The 22,312-nt window shown below is 39.2% G+C and overlaps 1 protein-coding gene across 3 annotated transcripts in view; it reads right to left on the minus strand.

The window, feature by feature from the left end:
• Window positions 1-1,127: 1,127 nt before the first annotated feature.
• Window positions 1,128-22,312, minus strand: part of fnbp1l (formin binding protein 1-like) — a 171,205-nt gene continuing 150,020 nt past the window's right edge. For 2 of the 3 annotated variants that reach the window (XM_048539604.2, XM_048539602.2), the window contains 4 exons: window positions 18,113-18,245; window positions 16,974-17,092; window positions 14,605-14,759; window positions 1,128-4,879 (listed from right to left, as the gene is read on the minus strand). In XM_048539604.2, coding sequence (XP_048395561.1) covers window positions 4,701-4,879; window positions 14,605-14,759; window positions 16,974-17,092; window positions 18,113-18,245 — 586 coding nt within the window. In that variant the 3' untranslated portion in view covers window positions 1,128-4,700. The remainder of the gene's footprint in view (window positions 4,880-14,604; window positions 14,760-16,973; window positions 17,093-18,112; window positions 18,246-22,312) is intronic. The other variant, XM_048539603.2, reaches the window with a different exon arrangement.

Genomic DNA, 22,312 nt, shown 5'->3' on the forward strand with positions numbered 1-22,312 from the left:
ATGCAGGAGACACAGTCGAGGGCATTCTCAACCATTGCAGTGGAGCTGGGGCTGCGGTCCTTGAAAAACGAGGACATCTGAGATGTACAGGAGTGGAATGCCTCATCCTAGGAGGAGGTGCGGTGGAGGTGAAAGAATTGGGACTAGGGGACAGCATTTTTGCAGGAAGGTGGGTGGGAGGAGGTGTATTCTAGCTAGCTGTGGGAGTCGGTGGACTTGAAATGGATATCGGTTTCTAGGTGGTTGCCTGAGATAGAGGCAGCGAGGTCCAGGAAGGTGACAGAGGTGTTAGAGATAGTCCAGGTGAACTTGAGGTTGATGTGGAAGGTGTTGGTGAAGTGGATGAACTGTTCAAGCACCTCGTGGGAGCACGAGGCGGTGCTGATACAGTCAGTCAATGTAACGGAACAAGAGGTGGGGTTTAGGGCCGGCGTAGGTACGGAAGAGGGACTGTTCCATGTAACCTACAAAGAATACATCACTCTCTGTTTCCTGAGATAACAAGGTGTAGAGCTGGATGAACACAGCAGGCCAGGCAGCATCAGAGGAGCGGGAAAGCTGACATTTCAGGTCTGGACCCTTCTTCAGAAACCCTCTGTTTCCTGCCATTCAGCCAATCTGCCAACATTCCTTAGATCCCAAGGGCTCTTACCTTTGCTATCAATCTCTCACATGGGACCTTATGAAGTCCAAGTAAACTACATCAAAAGCACTGCCCTCATCTACACACCTGGTCATCTCTTTGAAAAATTCAATCAATTTGGTTAGACATGAACTCCCCTTAACAAAACCATGCTGACTGTTCTTGATTAATCCTTGCCTCTCCAAAAGATTCACTCCTTCAGAATTGCTTCCAATAGCTTCCCATCATTGAGGTAAATTGATTGGCCTGTAGTTAGCTGATTAATCCCTTGCTCCATTCTTCCATATTTTGTTTATGACTTGGAAATCAAGTATCCTTCTATGGAAATTTGACTCGGCCTACATGAAAGCTGAGGAACACACAATGCCATAAGCAAGCCTCTTATACAAAAACTGCAACTTCTATCAAAAAGGTTGTAAGAATATTATCATAACTGGTTTAATCACAAAGAAAAACAAGACATCAGTTGATATAATAGATGCTTAAGTATGACAAAACTGTGTGGAATACACTAATTTATTTAAACAGTTCTCAACAAAGTATTTTAAACAGTATATCAACAGTGTTTTTAAAATCAACATGTGCATAAGGATAGTCAATTCAAAACCTTGGTTGCTTTTTGCTCTACATTCTACTTTGTCTGACAACTTGTCAGTTACAATTTTAACCAGATCCTCTCACACTGAATACATTTGAAAAGAAATTGTAATGTGCAAGAGAAAAACTCTCCTTCAATCTGTTGCCTCTTTTCTTATGTTTGTACATTTCCTCACAAAAAGCAGCATACCTAAAATTACATACAAAGCAAAAGCGTTACAACATTACATACTGGATAACGATCTGTTTCACTTACCTAACTGCAGATTTACAGCTATGGAAAAAGTAGCTTTTCTATTACATTCTACAACTTTCACAGTTAAATTGCAGTAAAAATTCAGATCTACTTAGTGCCTACTTGGAAGAATACTCAACATACCATTGCCAATATTTTAATAGTGGTTTACTTTAGAAATGCACAATGAAAAGGTTATGTGCCACCATATTGCAATTTTATAGTGAACTAACACTTTAAAAATACACATACTTGAATACAGGAAGCATGGAAACTTCAGAATTTTTTGAAGAAAGTTGTTTTTAGAAAAATCATTTCATCCAAATTTTTATGAACATATAAAAGGTAATTAGTGTGTGTTTGTTAACTCTGCAATCAGTCTGCCAGAAATTATATTCACTTACCAGGAACCACAGTGGTACAGAATTAACAGAATTTCTGTTTAACAGAACATGTCTTAGTTTTATTGCAATTCAAGGTTTCCACATATTTATCAGTGTCAGTGGAACCCACGTTGATCATTGTAAATGGCAGATAAGAGTCAGGCAACGTTTTATGTAGTCGGTATGTGCAATTTGGTCTGGAAACATTAAGTGTTATACCAGGGAGTAAAAGTAAGTATACTGTTTCCAGCAACAAATAGAATGGATATAGACAGAAGATAGTTTCACATTTGTAATTTGTAAACAGGTAAGTGAACCTGATATAGAAGCCAACAGATTTGAGCCAAAGCAACAATTCTTATTTGCCTAATCCATCACACCTTTGCTCTGTTTTACCTAAAATTTCAAATTTTCAAACAAATACTAATGGTCCCCTCTGCAGCACAGGGCTTTGAGTCACAAAATATCTTAGCTCATTTCAAGGTACTGATGAGAAGATGTGTCTTCTGCCACTTGATGAAATTTCAAGTGGTTCAGCAATCAAATTATTTTGAATTTGAGGAATATTTCTGATGGGTAATTACAAGTTTGGGGTGGGCTTGAAATTGATCGAAGATTGTATATTTATTACAGCACTGAAATAAAATTATAGTTTGGACTTCAACACAAGAACGAAGTTTGAACAGATGCAGCTTTAAGTATTCTGGGAAGAAAAAAATCCGCACTTGCCTTACTGCTCAACTGGATAAAAGTGCACATGGTTTTGGTTACATACATACAATATCCATAAGAGTCAATACATTCACACATTTTGATGTGTGACCAACACCAAATTAGAGGACCTGCACAGCTATTCAGCTATGAACTTGTTATTCATAAAAGTCAAACAGAATGAAAAAATTACAAAATTCTAATTGAAAAACATTCATTTGAAATAAATCTTGTTAACAATTACAAACCTTTAGTATTAAAAACAATATAAATATTGACAAATTTTAGTTGCACAATTCCTCTGGTACATTTTTTTTTACACTAGGTATGACTACATCAGCAGCTGCAGTACCGAGAGAATACACAAGTCAGTCAAAATTGATGAGCTGCCATGAGCCTGCACAAATGTATGCTTCAAAAAAAAATTGGAAAAAGCGGCAGTCAGCAAATTTAGGCACTCTTCTGTTATAACAGTTGATTTAAGGCAGCAGCTGTATAGTAAGATAGTGATAAAATGATTGGTGTGTCTTCTCAGAGTTCATGATACACATCTCTCAAAGTTTGTGCCCAGTTGTGTTTCTTCACAGTGAGTCATTCTTATTTTCCTGAAGCTATGCTGTATTTCAGGTGTGTTTCAGACTCAGACTTCAATGATCAATCCAATACACAAGAAATATGTGGGCCAAAAGCAAGGAGGGAGGAGAATTCATAAACTATATACAACGAAAAGTTGAACCTACAATTTTGTCCGACCTCCTCGACACTGGTAATCAACACAACACTATTACCATGCAGTACTGGTAGCAGCTCAAATGAAAAATGGAATGGAACTACAAATGTGAAACACTGGAGAAGGAATTAAGCTAGATAATGTGGGGATTGCACAACAACAAAACAGGCCAACCACAGTACAGTCTAGACATTTCTGAAGTGAATATTTAGCATGATTTACAAAAGCATGCAATAGCATGTTAGGGCGAGCATGTAGGATGGCACAGGCAGACAGCACTATATTTTCAAAAAAACTCTGATGGTAAAGTCATTTTGAATGTACTTCACCCAGGTCAGATGAACCTTTGGCATTAGGACCTATGGAACACTGTACAGTTGATTCACCATGTGAACTATAGATAGAATTGTGTTAATTGCGTTAGTAGCAAAATAAATATCAAACATGCAGTTTCCTCCTCCCTCCTCATCTACTAGCCTCAATCTTTCAACCAGTGCCTTTCCCCACCCAGAAAACAGCTGCATGCAACCTCCTTCAATGCCTCGCCCAATGTTTCAAGAACCCACACACCAATTCAGGAACCTGCAGTCCAGAGGGGAAAAGAAAGAAAGCACCATTACTAAATTCAGCTGGAACAAACAGAAGAAACAAAAAAGGTAAAAGGAGAAACTTTACAAGTTAGAACTCATTAACTACACAACATCAAAATTATCACACTTGCATACATGTTTTGAAAGGTGTTTAGCTAAATTTGTTGAAGTCAGATTTTCATCTTGATAATTGGCAAAATAATACTCAAGTAATAAAGCATTTGTTACTCAAAATGCGGTTTAAGTTTTGTTTTAAAAATTGAACATGAATGTAAGAAAGACTTTAATGTGCCCTCCCACCACCAGTACTCAGAAGTTACTTATTGTGAATCATTTACATTTTTTGCTTAAATGGTTATAACTAAAGAAATGGACTATTGGTTTTTATCTAAGTTACTACTTTGAAAGCTAAAAAATTATATTCCAATAAAATGTCTGAAAACCTTTGTTTCAATGATGGATTAAAAAATATAAAACACCAAAAACCCTCACCTATGTATATATTTACACATACACAAAAGTTAAGGCATCAGGAATATTGGGAAGGATTAATGCGATATTTAACAATACTAGCATGTTAAACTGTTTCCAAATACTATGACATGGAATAATCCAGGGTTTGTATTCCTGCACAAAAGGATAACTTTAAGAATAAAATCTCAATTTAAAAGTTCAGCTCACACAGTGAACAAAGGATTATGCGTAGGAACATATTTTAAGAATTTGACTCTTAATGTTTCTCCAGTATTCCTTTAGCCATTTAAATTAATACATTTCCACATCAGCACAACTGGATTTCAGCATCTTATATTTATATATAGGTCACTGCACCTTTACTGTTTTTCTCTAGAGTAATATCTACATATGATGTTGGCACATAGCCTTCCTGTCCATTCTGTTTGCGTGTTCTTGTCCAGCCATCTCCTTTATCTTCTTCAATAACATACAACACCTCTCCTTCTCGCATTGCTAATGTCCCTTCATTTTGTCCTGCAAGAGAGGAAGATTAAAAAAAAACACTAGTCAAAATGCACTTGCTGTGATGTTTCATTCAACAGAATATTATGTACAGATGGAGGCCACTCAAGTATTGTACATGGCTCTTTGAAAAAGTTATCCAACTGACTACGCCCTGAAAACTCTTCCCATACAGTGTTCCAAATTTTCCAAAGGACCATAAGAAATAGGAACACTGGTAGACTGTTTGATCCTTCGAGCCTGCTCCCCAATTCAAACAGATCATCGAATATCTAACATTCCTCACTCCCACTTTCCTGCATTTTCCTAATAGCCCTTGATTCCCCTACTGATCAAAAATCTATCTCCGCCTTAAATATATAGAAGGTCTCTGCCCTAATAACTCTCTGGTCTCAGACTCTCCCGTGAGAGGAAATGTCCTCTCAGCATTTGCCTTATCAAGCCCCTTAAGAATCAGACGTTTTGATGAGATCACCTCTCAACAATGAACCAGCTCAGCGAGCCAACCAACCACAACCTTCACAAATCACTTAAAACTTTCTGAATTCCATACAGACAAACCCACTGCTCTGCCTTCATTCATTCTCTTTGAAGTGGAATGGGAGGATGCTGGTGTGGAGCATATGCATTTGGCTCAAAAAGTCTGTATCAGTCCGTAAATTGTGTACAAAAGAAAAATAATTTTTCATGTCACAAAGCAATCAAGCCAAATAAAATAATATGGGAGTGCAGTAGCTATAGTAATGTATGATATGTGACTGCCAACTGTACACAGCAAGGCTCCACACATAGCAATGAGCAGATACTCTTTTTTGTGATGAACAAATAATGAATTGAAGAATAAATATGGGGCAGCAGGGTGGCACAGTGCTTAGCACTGCTGCCTCACAGTGCCAGGGATCTGGGTTTGATTCCTGTCTTGGGCGATGGTCTGTGCGAAGTTTGCATATTCTCCCCACGTCTGCATGGGTTTCCTCTCAAAGTCCAAAAACGTGCAGGCTAAGTGGATTGGCTATGTTAAATTGCCTGTAGTGTACAGGGAGGTGTAATTAGGTGGGTTATAGGGGGATGGGTCTGGATGGGATGCTCTGAGGTTCGGTGTGGTCTTGTTGGGCCGAAGGGCCTGTTTCCACATTGTAGGGATTCTATGAAATATTGGCTAGGCCACAGGATATCATGCCCTTGCTCCTCATGTGGAGCCTCCAATTAACATCTCATCCAAAATATGGCATTACAAGATTACCACACCCCTCCAGTACTGAATTAATGCAACAATCTTGATTTTTCTGCTCTAGTCATGGAATGGGATTTGCTGCAACTCTGACTCCAGGCTGAAAACACTACCACCTGAGACAGGGCTGACAGTAATTTTATATATTTGCTCTAACTTTGCCTCTTGTGTAATACTGACAAGGTAAATCATTTTTTGAGTAAGATCCTGAAATAATTTTAAAACCAAACCACAAAACTCAAAAATGTATCAATTCCTGAAGTTATAGCAACAAAAATTATTTCAATTCATTCAATACCTCACGACTTTGTGTTAAAATTGGCACATTATGTCAGGCAGTAATTATTTTGGTTTATTTGCTTTATTTTCTCAATTTCCTCATCAAATTATAATTCTGTAGGTTGGCATGAGATTGATCTATATCAAAGCTTGGCTGGTAATGGTAGTGGGGAACTCAGCAGGCAGCCATTTCAGCAAAGCAATAGCTATCATGATGGTAAGGAATAGCAGGATTCACAACATTAGAAAATGACAAGCGGATTATAAAGAATAATTGTGGTTAGCTAATCAGTCAAAATACATTTAAAATCATACAGACATACAGCATGGAAACAGAACCTTTGGCCCAATATGTCCACGCCAACCAGATATCCTAAATTAATCTAGTACCATGAGCCAGCATTTAGCCCATATCCCTCCAAATCCCGTGATAATAGGCCCGAAACGTCAGCTTTTGTGGCTCTGATGAAGGGTCCAGGCCCGAAACGTCAGCTTTTGTGCTCCTGAGATGCTCCTTGGCCTGCTGTGTTCATCCAGCTTCACACTTTGTTATCCCTCTAAATCCCTCCTATTCACATACCCATCTAGATATCTTTTAAAATGTTGTAATTGTACAAGCCTCCAATACTTCCTCTGGCAGCTCATTCCATACATGCACCACCCCCTGCATGAAAAGGTTACCCCTTAGGTACCTTTTAAATCTTTCCCCGCATACCTTAAACCTATGCCCTCTCGTTCTAGACTTGCGTACTCCAGGGAAAAGACCTTAGTTATGCACTGTAACCATGCCTCTCATAATTTTATAAACCTCTAAGATCACCCCTCAGCCTCTAACCCCTGGGGAAAATGGCCTCAGCTAATTCAGCCTCTCCCTACAGCTCATTTCCTCCAACCCTGGCAACATCCTTGAAAGGGCTCAGAGAAGATTTATAAGTTTCACAACATCCTTCCTATGGCAGGGAGACCAGAATTGAATGCAGAATTCCAAAAGTGACCTAACCAAAATCCTGCACAGCCACATCATGATTCCCAACTCCTATACTCAATGCACTGACCAATAAAGGCAAGCATACCAAATACATCCCCACCCCTTTAACTTGTCTGTCTCCTCTCCACCTATCTTCTCCTCTATCCATCTTCGGTCCGCCTCCCCCTCTCTCCCTATTTATTTCAGAGCCCTCTCCCCCTCCCCCTTTTCTGATGAACAGTCTAGGCCTGAAACGTCAGCTTTTGTGTTCCTAAGATGCTGCTTGGCCTGCTGTGTTCATCCAGCTCTACACTTTGTTATCTCGCTTTCTTCACTATCCTGTCTACCTGCGACTCCACTTTCAAGGAACTATGAGCCTGCACACCAAGGTCACTTTGTTCAGCAACACTCCCCAGGACTTCACCATTCAATGTATGAGTCCTGCCCTGATTCGCCTTTCCAAAATGCAGCACCTCACATTTATATAAATAAAAGACAACACAGCGTGGAGCTGGAGGAACACAGCAGGCCAGGCAGCATCAGAGGAGCAGAAAAGTTTCGGATTGGGACCCATCTTTATTAATGGGGAGGGGGAAGGGAGCTGGGAAATTTGTAGAGGGAAGAGGGTTAGGGCTGGGGAAGGTAGGTGGGATGGTGATAGCTGAGTGCAGGTAGGGAGTGGTGGGGATTGGTCAGTGGGATAGGTGGGGTGGATAGGTGGGAGAGAAGATGGACAGGTTGTGTCAGGTCAAGGAGGTGGGGATGAGATGGAGGGTTGGACATGGGATGAGGCCAGGGGTGGGGAGATTTTAAAGCTGGTGAATTCCATTTTTAGGCCATCGGGCTGCAGGTTCCCGATGTGGAATACAAGATGTTGCTCCTGGAGTTTGTGGATAGTGTCACTGTGGTACTGGAGGAGGTCCAGTATGGACGTTACCCAGGGAATGGGAGCGGGATTTTAAATGGTTGATGACCGGGAGGTGTTGTCATTTGTCGCATACACAGAGTGCAGATGCTCTAAAAAACGGTCTCCGAATCTACACTTGGGCTAACTGATGCAGAGGTGGCCACATCAGGAGCAGTGGATGCAGTAGACCAAGTTGACGGATGTACACGTGAACCCCTATCTGATGTGTAAGGTTTGTCTTGCGCCTTGAATGGAGGCGAGGGGGGAGGTGTAGGGGCAGGTGGAGCACTCCCAGGTGACATGTCCATTCTGGTCCTCCCAGAGCGTCACAATAACACCACCCGCAAACAGGAGGAGAAGCACCTCATATTCCACCTGGAGAGCCTACAGCTGATGGCCTAAACATGAAATTCACCAGTTATTTTGTGTTGTGTCCCCACCCCCCGCCTCATCTGATGTCCAAGCCTCGCTCTCATTCCCGCCTCCTTGACCTGACACAACCTGTCCATCATCTCTCCCACCTATCCACCCCTCCCATCCCAGTGACCAATCTCCACTACTCCCTACCTGTACTCACTCACCTATCACCATCCCACCTACCTTCCCCAGCCGCAGCTATCCTCTCTACATCCCAGCTCCCTTACCCCTTCCCATTTCTGAGGAAGTTTCCCGACCGAAGTATCAATTTTCCAGCTCGTCTGATGCTGCCTGGCCTGCTGTGTTTCTCCAGCTCCACACTGTGTTGTCTCTGACTCCAGCATCTGCAGTTCTTGCTATGTCTATCTAAATCAAACGCCATCTGCCACTCATCAGCCCATTGGTCCATTTGATCAAGGTCCCATTTTATTCTGAGGTAGCCTCTTTGCTGTCTATTACACCTCCAATTTTGGTGTCATCTGCAAACGTACAAACCATACCACCTGTGTTCACATCAAAATCATTTATGTAAATGATGAAAAGGAGTGGACCCAGCACCGTTCCTTGTGGCACACCACTGGTCACAGGCCTCCAGTCTGAAATGCAACCCTCCACCAGCACCCTCTGTCTCCTATTTTAAAGCCAGTTCTGTATCTAAATGGCAAGTTCTCCCCATATTCCACGTGGTCTAACTTTGCTAACTTGTCTACCATGCGGAGGCTTGTTGAATGCCTTACTGAAGTCCATGCAGGTCACATCCAATGCCATTCCTTCATTAATCCTCTTCGCTACTTCTTCAAATAACCCAATCAAGTTAGACAGCCACAATTTCCCACACACAAAACCATGTTGACTATCCCTAATCCACCCTGGCCTTGCCAAATACATGTAAGTTCTGTCTCCCAGATTCCCTCCAAAACTTTGCCTTTCTTAAATAGCGGCACGTTAGCTAACCGAGTCTTCCTGTGCCTCAACTGTGGCTATCAATGATACAAATATCTCAGCAAGGGGCCCAGCAATCATTTCTTTCGCTTTCTACAGAGTTCCAGGGTACACCTGATCAGGTCCCAGGGATTTATCCACCTGTGCGCATAGTAAGATGTCTCGCACCTCCACCTCTATAATGTAGACATTTTTCAAGATGTGCTATCTACTTCCCCAAGTTCTCTTCCATATCCTTCTCCACAGTAAACACTGATGCAAAATACTTGTTCAGCATCTCACCCATTTCCTGTCGTTCCACACAAGGACTAGAAAGGCTGCCTCAGGGGCGCTATTCTCTCCCTGGTTACCCTTTTGTCCTTGATGTATTTGTAGAATCACTTTGCATTCTCCTCAGCCCTATTTGCCAAAGTTATCTCATGTCCCCTTTTTGCCCTCCTGATTTCCCTAAGTATACTCCTATTGCCTTTATTCTCTTCGATCTCTGCTGTTGATATCTGACATATGCTTCCTTCTTTTTCTTGGCCAAAACCTCAATTTCTCCAGTCATCCAGCACTCCCTACATGTACCAGCCTTTGATTAAGGATAACCTTACTGCTGTACTTAAGGAGAATGTTCCTGAGAGCAGGCAAGTTAATTGGGTAGAACTGAGAAATAAGAATGGGATGATCACCTTGTTGAGATTGTACTGTAGACTCCTGATAGTTAGCAGGAAATTAAGCAGCAAATTTGTAAGGAGATGTCAGTCAGAATAATTGGATGGTTTTGGTAGGGGGACTTAACTTTCCAAACAGACTGGACTGCCATAGCATTAGGGGCTTGGATGGACAGGAATTTGTGTAACAAGCAAATTGTCTGATTCAATATGTGGATGTACTGACAAGACAATGAGCAAAATTTGATCAGCTTTTGGGAAATAAGGCAGGGCAGGTGACTTGAGTTGTGAATGCGGGAGCACGTTGGGGTCAGTGATCATAATTCTATTGTGATGGTAACGGATAGACCGCATCTAAAAGTTAAAATTCTAAATTAGTGGATTGTCCATTTTGTTGGTTTTAGGCAAGAACTTTCAAAAGTTGACTGGGGGAGGATTTCTGCAGGTAAAGGAATGGCTGGAAAGTGGGAAGTCTTCAAAAATGAGATAACGAGTCCAGAGATGGTATGTTCCTGTTATCCCCCTACCAAAACCATCCAATTATTCGTACTGACATCTCCTTACAAATTTGCTGCTTAATTTCCTGCTAACTATCAGGCGTCTACAATACAATCTCAATAAGGTGATCATCCCATTCTTATTTCTCAGTTCTACCCAAATAACTTGCCTGCTCGTCCTCTCAGGAACACCCTCCTTAAGTACAGCAGTAAGGTTATCCTTAATCAAAAATGTCACTCCCCCTCCTCTCTTGCTTCCCTTTCTATCCTTCCTATAGCAATTATACTCTGGAACATTAAACTGCCAGTCCTGCCCATCCCTAAGCCATGTTTCTGTAATCACTATCATATCCCAGTCCCATGTTCCCAACTATGCCCTGAGTTCATCTGCCTTATTTGTTAAGCCTCTTGCATTGAATTAAGTGCAGTTGAATTTATCAGTCCTAACTCATTCTCTGTTTTGTTCCTACCTGCTGACTGTATGACTAGCTCATTTGCCCAACTGCACCTGTTTCTGACATTTCTTTTCTCCCTAGCACTGCCCACTTCCCAACCAGTTTAAATCCTCTTGAGCAGCTGTAGCAAATCTTCCCGCTGCTTTATTCAGTCCTTTCCAATTCAGGTGCAATCTGTTCTACTTATACAGGTCACTTCTACCCTAGAAGAGATTTCAATGATCCAATAATGTGAATTCTTCTCCCCTGTATCAGCTCCTCAGCCACACATTCATCTGCTCTATCCTCCTATTTCTACCCCCACTAGCTCATGGCACCAGGAGTAGTCCAGATATTACTACCCTCCCTCCTGCCTAACTTCCTATACTGTCTCCTCAGAAACTCATCGTTCTCTTTTCCTCTGTACCAGAAACCTGGCTGTCTGTGCTACATTCCCCCAACAGTCCATCACCCCCTACACTTTACAGAACAGCATACTTGTTTGAGATGGGTTTAGCCACAGGAGACTCCTGCATTGCCTGCCTATCCCTCCTACCTTTCCTTGAGATAACCTATCTACTTGACTGTCTCTGCGGTTCTTCTACCTTCCTGCAACTGCCATTCACCACATTCCTTAGCTCCTGTAAATTCCTCATTGCCTCTAACTGCCACTCCAACTGATCCATGCATTCGACAGGATTTGCAACAAAGCACACTTCCTGCAGACATAATCTTCAGTAACATGGAAACTCACCCAAATTTCCCACATCTGACAGGAAGAGCACATCACTCTACGAAAGGCTATCTTTGCACCTTAATCTACAGATCCAGAAAATAGCAGTTTCACTCGAAAAACACTGTTCCAGGATAACTTGGTACCTATGTTTTATATTTTTGAAGTTTAATCAGGAGACAGCTCTCAATAAAACATTTAATCAATTCCAAATTTGTCCCTGAAATAGCAAAACTACCTACCAATTCTACATCTGAAATCAAATAGTGTGCATCTTATGTACTTCATGCAATGATTCCCCAACACTGCAAATTTTAGCAGAGTTAGTAATCTAGGTGATACTGTACAGTTCACGAGCCTGCTCTACTCTGTCATGACACACATTTTTCACAAAAATGACTATTTTCTTTCTAAGAATTGTATTGTCTTGATGGCATGTTGAGGATCCATCTCCAGAGCACATTTTCTTTCCAATAATAAAAGGCAACTTTCAGCAGTCAAATAAAAACAAAATACTATGGATGCTGGAAATCTGAAACAAACACAGAAAATGCATGAGAAAAATATCTTTGGGGTGAAAATACATTCCGTATTAGTATGGTAGCTTTTTAAGTCTGTGCAACTGTATTGTTATAGAATTCGGAGAGCTTTTAAAACTTTTGCGTGGGCTATGGGTGTCATTTGCTGTCCATCCGTAATCACCAATGAGATGGTGGAGGCATCCCATCTGCTTGAGCTTTTGTAGTCTAGGTGGTACAAGGTGCACAGGTTGAGGGGAAGGGAGTTCTTAGATTTTGATCCCATGACAATTGTCGCAAATGAATTAAAACCAAAAACTTTTAAGTATACCTACATAATCATTTTAAAAAGAAATACATTAAACAGCCTAATAAAGTTGGCTGTCAATGAACACAGAATGGGCAAGTTGGCTGCTTCTGGAGGTTTCCAGCAATTACCACAGATGAAAGCTTACATCATTTCTTCAGAATGCTGAACTTTCCATTTGAATGGACATTCCAACCAAGCCAACTTAAAGGAATAGTACAGAACATGATTATCCCAACCAGATCTGAACAAAGAAAACCACTGAAACACATTATACATGATATCTTCTGGTAGGTTCACACAAAACGGTTTGACCAGAACAACAAAGCAGATGTTGCGAACTATGTAGGTGAGGTGGAAGTTCCCAACATGACTGCAACTATTGGTCTGTGTAAACTGCCTTTAGTTGTGCAGATTTTGACATCTTAGTCTGCTTGTAATACCAAGACAATTATCAACAAAAACAACCCCGGGCAGAACTAGTCTCTAGTCTTGCTCTCTCAACAGTCTGACTTCCAGATAGAATCTGCTATTTTGTCTGCAAAGTTAAATTCTAAATCTGCAAGAATCATATTGCTGCACGTTCAACAGCAATTCAACTGCATCTGCGCCTTTGCAAAAGGGACTACTGTGTACAGCCAGTTGAAAGAACCTCTACATAAAATTAATGCCAAAATCGTTTTCATCCGAGCAATTTGTAAACGTAATTTCTTCTCCCCTTTTGCTTCTTTCTTCCTTGTACGATTGCAAGTGTGCATGTCATGAAATTATCTCTTGGGTTGAATGCTTGAATGAACCATCCATATAGTTTTAATCCAAATGAAAGTTTGTTATGAATCATTTCACAAACAAACGGTTTGAGGAAACACACAACCTACTTCTAATAAGCAAAAATGAAAAATTACCTTCTGTTACAGATAGAAAATGAGAACATACTGATTAAATTCACCTCTATCTCATGTCCATGAAGAATTGGTGATTTTTTTTTAATATTAAAGAGAGACATGTTGCTAAAAACCTTCTAATGATTGGGGTTTTTGCATTTCTTTTGACTTGCAACTTTTGAATTATCAGAATAAATTATACTACAGGAGAACTTCTACAATGCATTTATATCCTTTTCATAATATAGAGACTGAGCTGTGCACAGTGATAAGTGTCATCTAAAGAAGTTTCTAAACAATTCTATTACTCTAGAAATGACACCAAGTGCTTGGTTTAATTTAGGGACTCTGTTAACCGAAACTGCTACTTTCTTGTAATTTGTGAATTTGTACCACATTTTACTGTTCTATCCTATCCAGGTTGTTTTCCAAAACAGCAAGTGGCTTATTCTTTCTTCCTATAAATTCAGTAGCTCACTCTTCAATGATATTGTACTGGGTTTTTACAATTGTGTAGGCTGCTTAATATCATGTTCATTTTCCAAATCATTAAATTAGATACCACATTACATTCCACTTCTTACCCTTTAACATTTTGACTTTAACTCCCCTTTCACCCTCTCCTACACACTCGTGTTGGGCCAATTAATTGAATATTTTAAGGTCCCAATTATTTTGTCATCAAAATTAGTGAGGCAGAACAAAGTAATTTAGGTTAATTAGAATGTACAAATAATTAGAAAGTTTGTTCCTTAAATTAGTACTTCATGTAACATATACTGACTAATTGTAAAATATATTACACTTCAAAATAAAAGTTAAACACCTCTTACAGTAATTCAGAATGCTTCTGAAATCCTTCTAGTCTTGGATTGATGTAGAAAATTTAGCTTTTAAATAAACATAAAAATCTTATTTAAAATCGAGTGTTTCAAAAAAGAATTAGACTAAATTAAATATCTTACCATCAAATGGGTACAGAGCTTTGCAGTGACCAACAGCAGGGAGAGGCTCATCATCTTCAAATTCATCATCAAATTCAGATGCACGATGAGGGTCTGGATATCTCTGGTTCCCTCTCAGCTCTTGATTTGGATCATCCGTATAGCTCCCCTCAGGGCTGATTGTAGTGAAATCAAAAACGAATTATTAAATAAGAAGTTTATTTGGAAATACTAAAACTTGTAGATGTCCAGATTTAAACACAGTTCAAACAGAACCATAAAGGCCAACAAGTTATTCATACAAGGACATATCCCTTTAAAACACTGCTGGAAGTTTTCTTTAAAAAAAAAAGCAGCAAATTACTTCTTCAAACTATAGTTTACTTTTATAAAGCTCTTTGTGAGGGAAAGCACTGCTTGGATTGACTTCACAATTTTCACTCAGTACTTTAAAATAACGCAGCAATTGGCACGGTGCTTCTTGTGCCAATGATCACTGGTACTTTGATCACTTGACTACACTTCATTCAAGAAACAAACATTTGCTCCAGCAAAAATTCAACTCCTACCCTTGGGGGTCAAATGTAGGGCTTTCCTGGTCAGTATGATTCAACCAGTTGTGTTTTTGGCTCAACATTATTATGGATTTTGGATGTCATGCAGACCACATTTTTCAGAAAGGTTGGATGTTATTCAATGCTGCTATTTCTTAAATAAGGGACATCATGCAGGTTTGACATTACTAAAGCCACAAAACATCAAGGGAGTCAGATGTTAGCAGCTACAAGCGCAAACAAATTAGCAGCCAATTAATAATAAATGTTTGATGCTTCATAGTATACTCCCCAAAATGTTTTTTTTTAAATTCACTTCTGAGACATGGGCATCACTGGCTGGCCAGCATTTATTGCCCATCTCTAGCTGCTCTTGATGAGAAGGTGGGAGGAAGCTGCCTTCTTGAACCACTGCAGTCCACAATGCCTTTAGGGATGGAATTCCAGGATTTTGATCCAGTGACAGTGAAGGAACTGCGATACATTTCCAGTCAGGATGGCTGGTGGCTTGGAGGGTAACTTGCAGGTGGTGAAGGTGTTCCCAGATATGTTGCCCTTGTCTTCCTAGATGGAAGTGGTCACGATGCCTCTAAGGATCTTTGGTGAATTTCTGCAGTACATCTTGTAGACACAGCTGCTACAGAGTGTCGGAAGTGAAAGGAGTGAGTGCTGGGAGATGTGATACCAATCAAGCTTTGTCCAGGCTTCGAGTGTTATTAGAGCTGCACCCATCCAGGAATGTGCGCAATATTCCATCATTCTCCTGACTTGTATCTTCTAAATTATAGTGGACAGCCTTTAGGGAGTAAAAAATGGTGAGCTATTTGCTGAAATACTCCTAGCCTTTGACCTGCTCTTGTAGCCACTATGCTTATGTGGCGAGGCCAGTTTAGTTTCTGGTCAACAGTAACTCTCAAACAACAATATTGATAATGGGGTATTCAGTGATGGTAGCACCACTGAATGCATTGGTTAGATTGTCTTATTGGAGATGATCATTGTCTGGCATTTGCGTGTTGCAAATGTTACTTGCCACTTGTCAGCCCAAGCCTGGATATTGTCCAGATCTTGCTGCATTTGAAAACAGACTGCTTCAGTATGAGGAGTTGTGAATAATACTGAACATTGTGTAATCATCAGCGAACATCCCCACTTTTGACCTTATGATGGAGGGAATGTCATAAGTGAAGCAGCTGAAGATGGTTGGGCCTATGACACTGTTCTGAAGAACCTGAATGACTTCCAACAAGCACAACCATCTTCCTACATGCCAGATATTACTCTTTTAATCACGTTTACACTCTTTAGCAACTATTCTAACACTATTTTAATCACATTTACATTCTTTAGCAACTATTCAAACACTGTTTAGGAGCAGTATGCCAGCAATGTTAGCCTGAGAACATATTCCTAAAATCTAATTGATATTATGAGAACCACAGCAAGACGATAGGTTTTAATATCCACCCATCCATGGCAGATTCTTTTAATATTCTTGCTTTACAACTTGCAAGTTGCAGCGTATCTAATATTAACCTTTGTGTTACAAGTTTTAAATCTGCTGCTCTTCAATGCTTTGCCATTCTATTATGCAGCTTTAAATTTCTAGTCTGTTGATTTGATCACATGCTAAAAGCAGGAATCAATTTACAGCTTTACACTTCTTTCAACTGACTGGATGACTCATTCTCAGAATGTGTAAAAGTAAAAATTAAAATATTCCTTAATTAAACCATGTAAGTTCTAACTTTAAATTAAATTCCGTGCCAATTTATTTTATAAACCATTTGATTGAAGCCAATTACAACTTAATGTCTACAGTGGTTTTATGTATACCTTTCTCTGCCAGGTGTTCCATGATGGTTAATTTCAGCAGGTCGTTCGAACGCAGTGCCACCACTTAATCGTCTATCTCCTCTTGGACATGTTCTGTTTTCCACCTCAAAGAGCCATATCTTAGAGAGATTGATGTATTATCAGTGTTAAATCAAATAATTGTGCTGTCTGTTCACTAGAGTTTACTTTAACACTGTCCATTGTGGTCATAACAAAAATAATTGACCAGTAATATAACATAAAACACCACAACAGTACACAGTTTCAGTTAACTAACAGTACTTTAGCATGCAGCATCACATAACACCTTCCAGGCTGGAACCTCAATTATTTGCCCCTGTTCTTCTCCTCCACCAAAGGTACTTAAAGTTCAACTGTAAAAGTTCGCAGTAGTCTAAAGCTATTTGTTGTGATAAAAGATTCTGAAACAAATTCCATTCCTATCAGCTCATAATGCAGTTTCACAAGACAGTTTCATAACTGAAAAGAAACATCTGGTCTATCAAGTTCTATAGTGCCATGGTACAACTTAGACATACCAGGATCCTCCACTTGAAGCAGAAAGGCTAGCAAAAATTCTTTTGGGTGAAACCACTTAAGTTGGATTCATATCTTCAAAGCTCACCAATAGCCCATTTCTCCAAAATGTACTTACACTTGCATGATTCTTTCTTCTGTAATGCTAACAGTACAAATCAATGACCAACGAGCAAGGATGGTGAATGTTTAATATTACATTGACCAACCTTCATTGTGTCCAGTTCTGCTCTCACTCAGAACAGTTACATCTGTCATTGGATAGTGTCCAATAGCAGGCATCTTTTCAGGTATTTTTTCTTAGTCTAGAGTCAAGTTAAAAGAAGCTCTCCGAATACTAACTCAGGTCAGGTCCAACCGGAAATCAGATCTGTAACTTGATGTCTTTTTTAAATAAACGACCACCAAATCACCTATGATTTAATGTCTTTATCCTCTAACATGCAATATCTTTCAGGTGACTTGACATGTTAGCACTCAGATACAAACTAACAAAGTTAGAGGAGTCAGACAACTTGCAGCATACCCAGTTCCTAGATTACACGAGCAACGTGCAACTCTGATATTTTATATACAACAAATATATTTATTTTCTAATTTACCTCATGCTTTTGAATCTCGTTACGTAGTTTGTCAATGTTGCATATAGTCTCTGAAATCTTTGGGTGCAAGCTACCAGAATCACCCATCTGGGGATTTCGTTCATAAACATCTTTCATTTTGTTTAAGGCATCTCTGGGGAAAAATAGGAATTGAATTCAGAGTTATTAGTGTGTATTATGTAAAATAACTGAAATATCATTAGATCTTCAACTGTCTCATTTTCATTTAACTTCTTTTGTCAAATCTTTCTCATTAATTTTGCCCAGATTATATCAGTTTCAGGAGACTGAGAAAGCTTATATGACTTTATGTGCAATTTATATAAATCAATGCAGCATCTTAAATTGCTACATTTCGAACAGAGAACATTCACCTTGAGTCTGTCCTGCCATTAAACAAGAACTTGTATAATTGGATTTTAACTTTAAATCCATATTCCTGATTATCCCCCAAAACCTTTCATCCCTGTAACAATCTGCTCCTGCTTTAAAAACATTCAAAGACTCTGCTTTCACTATCTTTTCAGTAAGAGTTCCAAAGACTCATAGACCCTCAGGAAAAGAATTTCACCTAATTTCTGTTTTAAATGGGTGACCTTTGACTTTTAAACAATGACCCCTAGTTCCTGAATCTCCCATAAGAGGAAATGGTTTCTCTACTCTGTCAATAGCCCACAGGACTGGCATTTCTTTAAACTTTGTAGCTGCACAGCCACATGCTAATCAGTGTGCTCCCACACCAACTCCTGGTTTCAGTTCTAAGAGGTCTGTGTGGAAAAGAAATTTTGGGGAAATATAGTTCAGAACATTTCAATCAAGTTGCTCTTACTGTCCCAAAACCCGGTGGATACAAGCTTGGCTTGTTCAATGTTTCCTCAGAAGACAACCCACCAATTGCAAGTATTACATCAATTAAAAAACAATTCCTCAACTGCCTCCATTGATTTAAATGCTTCTTTGTCTATAACTGCAGTGCTCCAAATATGGTCTAATCGCCCTATATATCTGATACATAACTTCACTACTTTTGTGCTCAGATCCCCTTAGTTAATATGTTTCTCTTTTATTCTTCCTGCCAAAATGGACAATTGCATGTTTTCCCACATAATATTCCATTTGCCGCACTTTTGCTCCCTCACCTAACCTTTAAATATCTTTTTAATCTCATATCTTCCTCATAAATTACTTTCCGACACATTTTTGTGTTATCAGCATATTTGACAATCATACCTTCCTCCCTTCATCTACGTAATTTATAGAGATTGTGAATAGTTGAGATCCAGCACCGATCCCTGTAGCACACCACTCATTACATCTTGCCAACTCGAAAAACAGCCAGACACACACTGCTTCCTGTTAGACAAATTTTTATCCATGCCAATATGCTACCTCTACACCAATGAACTTTTTATTTTCTGCAATATTTTTTGATGTGGCACCTTTTCAAAACCTTCTATAAATCCACCAGGTCCCTTAATGTACAGTACGTGTTACCTCCTTGAAGAACTTTGACAGATTGATCGAACATGATTTCTTTTTCACAAAACCTTGCTGACTCTGTCTCATAACCATGATCTTATCCAAGTGTCCTGCTATAGTATCTTCAATATTAGCTTATATATTCTCTATAACAAATGTTAAACTTCTCAGTCCGTAGTTTCTTGCAAACTGTCAACATTCCTTATTGAACAAGGGGGTTACAGAAAGTTAAAGCCAGTGCAAATATTTCATTAGCTGTTTCTTTTAAGAAAACAAGTCCATCAGGATTTGGACACTTGTCAGCCTACAGCTTCAAAAATTTACTCAGCAGCACTTCTCTGGTGATTGTAAACCGCGCTGCCCCCCCCGAGTTCCTCTATCCCTTCCACTTTCTGATTCACCACTGCTTCTGGGATGTTAATTGTATCCTCTATAGTGAAGAATGTCAAAATACCATTCAATTCATTTGTCATTTCCATATTTTCTGTCATAAATTCTCTAGTTTCACTCTCCGTGAAATCAATGTTCATTTTGTTTGTGTGTTTCTGGCTAGCTTTCTCTCGTACTCTAACTTTTTCTTCTATAATTTTGTCCAACATTCTTTGTTGTGTTTTTATATTCTGTTTAAACTTCTGGACTGCTACCGGCCTATGAGCAATTACAGCTTTTTCCTCAAGTTTGATACAATTCTTAATATTTCTATTTAACAAATAAAAATAATCAAGACCTCCACATGGATTTTTTTCTTACTTTATATATCCATTCTATATGTTCTGTAACATTCCCTGAAGTGTCTCTATTGCCCTATCCTTTAATCTAATTTGTTAATTTACTTGAACAATTTCTGCTTTCATGCCCAAATAATCACTCGTATTTATACACTGTCTCGGATCAGAGAGGGCAATCTCAGAGTAAGGGTCAGGCATTGAAGTCAAGGATGCAGAGGCATTTCTCTGAGGATACTGATTTTGAGGAATTCTTCACCATTGATGTTGGGTCATGAAGTATATTTAAGGCTGTGATAGATTCTTAATCAGGAAGGAAATCCTGGGTTATGGGGAAAAGGCAGGAAAATGGATTATCAGATCGCACCTCATACTATCCTGCTCACCTGATTTATCCATTCATTCTTTGCTGTAATCTACAGCTTTCTTCTTCATTGCCAACTGCATCATCTGCAAATCACTTAATCGTATTCCCTACATTTAAGTATAAATTACTCACAAACTAGAAAAAAAGCAAGGGACCTGGTATTGAGCACTGCAGAACTCTAAATCACATCAAACAGCCTTTGAATCACAAAAAGCACTCGGCTGTTAGCTTTTGTTCTTAGCCTCTAAATCAAGAATGCATTCACCTTGCCAATCTGCCTTGGAGATCATGGGTTTTTAATTTCATGGCAAGACAGTCTTTTGAGATCTTCTTAAAAGCATAGCTTAAATCCATGAATAATAAAATGCATTCTTTATCCTGTTTACCTCATCAAAATTACAATTTCAGGTTAAGGTCATTATTAAAATTATTAAATCTCCTTACACTAGTTTTGGAAAAATCTTCCCTCACACTTGTTACAGCCAAATGAATGAACTGAAGTGCATGTTAAGATTAAGAAAGTTTAAAGATTTATGCCCTGTATTGAGAATTAATGTCTCAAAACTGGTGATCTTTGGATTGCATTCTCTACTGAGCATTACAGAGGTTGAGGAGAGGAAGATTTAAAAGATCAGTATGTGAATGCTGTTGTGAGGGATAAAATTTTGCACTCTTGGGGTTTCTAAAGCAATTTCTGGAATAAATACAATTTAAAATCATTGCTTGGTAGTGCAGAACTTAAATGTTGCTAAAAATAAACAGACATGAAGTAAAAGCTTTTCATCGTGCGTTCATCAGAATTGAAAAGCAAGGAAAATAACTTTAGAAACCAAAGAACAATTTACATAGCACGAGAAGAGAGTGCTGAGCAGTTGGGCTCAGGTACGGAAATGCAGCAGGCACTGCCTTAGTGAAGTAATTAACTTCAAACCTGGCAAGTCAACCGATTGTGCAGGATGGTGCTAAGGAAATGCAACAGGGATTGGCAATCACCAGTGCACTTGTTTCACTGATGAAAGGGTTGTGTATGGCATGTTGCATGGTCACTTTCCACATATGAAACTGCAGGCAGCCTCCTTAGTTACAAGTCATCACCAAACCTAACCCAATCTTCAACTGTCAACTTTCCACAGGAACAACTACAGAAATCTTGGGTACTTCTGCATCTTCAGTTCAGAGCAGTAAATTTAACGATAGGATACAAATTGCTGTTCACGTGGATGCGGACATCACCTAAATTAATCAACACTGGGGTAAATGTATAACATTACGGTCAATGTGACCTGGTTCTATACTTTTACTTACCAACCATCCCTGAAGCTTCTGTTCTACTTTAGCCTTTTGCACTCATAACAAAATAAATATAACTTTTTTTAATATAATCAATAAGGACATCCTAAGCTAGTAATTTCTTTGTTCTTGTCATATATTCTAAAATATCCAAAACATTAAGGTTCCTGCCACTTGAAATTGTCACTAAGTGTCAGTCCCAGTAATCAGAACCATGTAAAGTTATTTTAGCATGGTAATGTTTACTTTCAAGTTTAAGTCAAGTTTAAAGTAAGTGAAACAGTGCATATGCAATTTCATAAACCAGTTTTAACAGTTCATTACTGATCAAAATAAGAA

The sequence above is a fragment of the Stegostoma tigrinum genome, chromosome 8, assembly GCF_030684315.1.
Source record: "Stegostoma tigrinum isolate sSteTig4 chromosome 8, sSteTig4.hap1, whole genome shotgun sequence".
NCBI lineage: Eukaryota > Metazoa > Chordata > Chondrichthyes > Orectolobiformes > Stegostomatidae > Stegostoma > Stegostoma tigrinum.